This window comes from Drosophila obscura, unplaced genomic scaffold, assembly GCF_018151105.1.
Source record: "Drosophila obscura isolate BZ-5 IFL unplaced genomic scaffold, ASM1815110v1 contig_9, whole genome shotgun sequence".
NCBI classification, from domain to species: domain Eukaryota; kingdom Metazoa; phylum Arthropoda; class Insecta; order Diptera; family Drosophilidae; genus Drosophila; species Drosophila obscura.
In genome coordinates, this window is record NW_024542883.1 from 1,659,023 (window position 1) to 1,663,691 (window position 4,669).

Below are 4,669 nucleotides of genomic sequence, written 5' to 3' on the forward strand. Positions count from 1 at the left end.
GAAGACCCTTATCATCCCAAACTTGAAATTTCCGTGCAGTTGCCCTCCTCTGATCCCATCAAATCTCCCGTTAAGCTACAGTCTATTTTTTGCTTCAATAAAGCAGATTTTACGTGCTTAAATCTTGCATTTTCTCAGATCGATTGGTCATTTCTCGACGACTTTCATGAAATTGAGCCGGCTACAAATGCTTTTTATTGTTCCTTGTTCAATGTCTTTAATACCTATGTACCTTTAATTTCACCTTCGCGTCATGTTAGTGGCCCTATTTGGTTCACCCCGCGTCTGATAAACCTTCGGAGTATTAAATCTCGCTTGTATAAAAGGTTCAAAAGAACTGGTTCGCAATCTGACTTCTCTAAGTATTCAATCGCTAAAAGAAAATTTCTTTTATTTAATAAAATATGTTATAATGACTACTTGTCCAAATGTAGACTTAACTTTAAGCGTAATCCATCCCTCTATTATGGCTTCTTCTGACATACTTTGTCCCAATCAATATTATCCTTTCCACATGAATAGTTCTAACTGTATATATCCGCCCTTCATCGACTATAATGACCTCTTAATTAATTTAAAGTCATGTAAATTTTTCTTCTCTACTGGCCCAGATATGGTTCCTAGGGCTGTTCTTAACCTTTGTGCTGATTCTCTCTGTGTGCCTCTCCTTAAACTGTTAAGCCTATCTCTCGAGCTCGGCGATTTTCCCACCGTCTGGAAAGAGTCATATATTATTCCTATTCATAAAAAGGGGTCTAAATCGGATGATTCTAATTACCGTAAGATCTCCAATTTATCTGCTATTCCCAAACTCATCGAAAAAATAATTACTTCCCAGCTCCAACACTTTTGGTGTCCCTTATTCTCTGAATCGCAGCATGGATTTGTAAAACGTCGGTCTATTTCTTCTAACCTCCTGGAATTCTCCACCTTCGTGCATGCGAGTTTCGCTAAGCAGTCTCAGACTGATGTAGTCTATACTGACTTTAGTAAAGCCTTTGATTCAGTAAATCATAATCTGCTTATTCATAAATTATCTCTCCTAGGGTTTCCGCCTAAACTTCTTTTCTGGTTTAATGCATACTGTAGAAAATTCGAAACTATTTTTGTTTGTTTGTTTGATGCCTTTACTTAGGCTTGAGACGCGGGAATTAGCAGTACAGACCAGAGCTGTGGGCGGCGATAAAGGGCGATCAAAAAATAAACCGTGCGAAACGAAGTTCAATGCGGGCTGCGGGCGTGTAGTTACATGTTGCTTGGATTTAAAGTGGCGGGACTTCATGCCGTAACCTTACGAACTGCATTACATTTCATACATAACTTCATTGCATTCTACTTATTGACTATTATTCTATGGTGTAACGACATTCCGGCCGCCTTGAACGACCGCACGTCGGGCTTCAACGTATCGGCAAAAGTGCCAGCTTATGGATTGGGCGTCTAATCACGCCCCCTCCTGTTCGCACCTCTGCCACCCTGACCTTGCCGTCTGCTCCCACGACGACGCTGGTGACCCTGCCGGTGATCCACTGCTGCGGCGGCGTATGGTCGTTGGGGTTTGCCATTTGCTGCGTCCCTGCAGGTTGTGGACGTAGTCCTTTGACCAAGCCTGCCAGAACCGTCGTTTGAGCTCGGAGAGTAGTTGCCACCTCTTGGTAAAGGTGGTACCGCTGCTCCGTCCGTCTGGCTCGCACCCTTGCGGCAGCGAACGAAGGGGCTGGCCGATCAAAAAGTGGCCTGGCGTAAGCACCTCTCCGTCGTTTGGATCCGTACTGGCTGGAGTGAGCGGCCTGGAGTTCATGATGGCCTCGGCCTCGGCCAACACGGTCCTCACCTCGCTCTCGGTGAGCGCGGCGTCCGCGACCTGCCGCACGATCAGGAGCTTTGCCGACTTGACGGCCGCCTCCCATAAACCGCCGAAAAGCGGTGCTCGCGGGGGGATGAACTTCCACTCCATCCCTTGCTCCGCCGCGAACGTCCTCAGGCTGGACTGCTGCTCCTCGAACGCTTCCTGAAGCCTCTGCAGCTCGTTCCGGGCTCCGACGAAATTTGTCCCGTTGTCGGAATACATCCTCAGCGGAACGCCACGTCTTGCGATGAAGCTTTTTAGAGATAAAGGAAAACAATAAGTCGACAGGTCTGGGACAAGCTCTAAATGGACGGCCTTCGAAGCGAAACACACAAATACCGCGATGTACATTTTGAGCGGCTGACGACCTCGAATCCGAAGCGAGACGTTGATGGGACCACAAAAGTCTACCCCGCAAATCAGGAACGGACGACCTTCCCTAAACCTGTCTGCTGGAAGATTCCCCATAATCTGACCCATCAATTTAGGTTTGTATCGAAAACAGTGGATGCATCTCCTCACTATGCGAGTGCATTCTCGACGTGCATTTACTAGCCAAATCTCTTGTCTCAGCAAACTTACTAATGTCTTTTTAAAATGCAGGTTTCTTAAATAGAGTTCGACGAATTGACTCTTGGCGGGAAGTAGAACCGGAAACTTAGCATCTATTGGCACTAGAGCATGCAACAGCCTTCCTCCGACCCTGATAAGTGTAAACGATCGCCCCTCCTCTGATCTTTTTTGGATAAAAGGGGCCATCATCTGCAGGCTCGGTTGCAGCGTATGCCCTTTCTTCAGCTTCTTAAACTCTTCAGAGAAGACGCTTCGCTGAACCAGCTCCATCAATTTTAGAGACGATTGCTGCAATTCCTTTGCAGTTAGCTCCCTGTAACGTTCCTTGTTCTTGCCGATATTAGTAAATCGGTATACATACGCAAAAACTCGAACTAATTTGGGGTACGACGAAAAACGAGAAAATATTTCATTTGAAAACGAGTTCGCAACGCCAATTAGAACCTGGGCGGACCGTTTCGCCTCGGAGTTCTTCACATCATCTGGGATGTTAAAATGCGGGTTCTCTGGCCAACAATGCTCATGCTCACATAAAAATTTCGGACCTTCTAGCCATATGGACTCCAGGAGCTCAGGCACTTCGCATCCGCGAGACGCCAAGTCCGCTGGATTCGACAGCGATGGGACATGACGCCACGTAATGCCCTGACATAGCTCCTGAATCATGGCTACTCTATTTGAGACAAATACTGCAAGTGACGACGGTTGGGTTTTAATCCAATGTAGCGTTATTTCTGAATCCGTGCAGAAAAATACGCTCTCGATTCGACACTTTTCCAAAACTTGCTTTACGTAGGCCCAAAATTGCGCCAATAACGCTGCGGCGCACAATTCGAGCCTCGGGATGGTATTTGTTTTTAGGGGAGCTACTCTTGCTTTCCCAGCGATCAATCGAACGTACGTTTGACCTTCGAAAAGCGCTCGCACATAAATGCAGCACCCATACGCTTGACTAGACGCGTCCGCGAAGCCATGCACTTGAATCGACGAGCACCCACTAGCCATAACGTACCGAGGCACGGCTATTTTGTCAAGACCACACAAGTTTAGCTTTAGCCTCTCCCAGCTTGTATTCAGTGACATTGGGATGGCTTCATCCCAATCCAGCTGAAGCTGCCACAGCTTCTGGACGAAAATTTTCGCTGTTATGCTGATTGGACTAAGTAGCCCAAGCGGATCAAACAGTCGAGCACTAATTGACAGAATGGTGCGCTTAGTCGGATTCAAGTTTGTGAAGCTATCTTCCAAGTGATACCGGAACGTATCTGTTCTTGGACTCCACCTCATCCCCAATGTTTTGGTCGAATCGGCATCATTGAATGATACGGATTTCTCCTCATTGTTTCCATCCATTAGTTCTGGATGGTTCGAAAACCATTTCGAAAGCTGAAACCCTCCGGAGCCAAGAATCTCAGACACCTGATCGCAAATCGACTTCAGCGTGTCTACGTCATCGGCTCCTGTCAGCATGTCGTCTACATAAAAATCACTGCAGATCACCTCAGAACCCTTCTTGTGGGTGTCTCTGTGGCGTACACCGAGCTCGTGCAAACAACGAATGGCAAGGAAAGGTGCTGCGGAAGTACCATAGGTAACTGTGTTCAGCCGAAAATGTTGCAATTGATCGGTGGGATGTTCTCGCCACACGATGAGTTGGAAATTCCGGTCTTTTACGGCAACATCCACTTGCCTATACATTTTCGAAACGTCTGCCGTTAAAGCATACCGATTCACCCGAAATCGAACGAGTGATAAAAAAAATTCCCTCTGAATAGTAGTAGTAATGACCACCCAGTTGTGGTCTTGCTCGACGCGTCAAAAACGACTCGAAGCTTGGTGGAACTGCTATCAGGCCTCAGGACGCACTGGTGTGGTATAAAATAATGTGGTCCTGGCGGAATCGCGTTGTCTGTCGGAGACATATGGCCGAGCTCGATATATTCCTTCATGAAACTGAGATACATGTCTCTCAGCTCACTCTCTCTTAACGTTCGTCGCTCTAACGATAAGAAACGACGTTTTGCGACCTCAAAGGACGACCCCAACGATACTGGGTCTGTCTTAAAAGGCAACGGTATTTTAAACCTTCCGGTCGGTAAATTGCAGACATTGGCCTTGAAAAACTCTTCGCATGCCAGCTGCTCTGCCGAATTTGTTTGAGCATGTTTTTCTTCTGGCGTTGCATCTATCTCCCACAGTCTTTCGACCATTTGAGACAGAGAGTCTTCTTCCGGTGAGTAGGTTGCG

General features: G+C 46.9%; 1 protein-coding gene across 1 annotated transcript; it reads right to left on the minus strand.

The window, feature by feature from the left end:
* Positions 1-1,444: 1,444 nt before the first annotated feature.
* LOC121405349 lies at positions 1,445-4,120 on the minus strand. The gene is made up of 2 exons (XM_041596018.1): positions 3,421-4,120; positions 1,445-3,111 (listed from the first exon to the last, which is right to left on the minus strand). The coding sequence occupies exons 1-2, from the start codon at positions 4,118-4,120 to the stop codon at positions 1,445-1,447; spliced, it is 2,367 nt and encodes a 788-aa protein (XP_041451952.1).
* Positions 4,121-4,669: the final 549 nt, after the last annotated feature.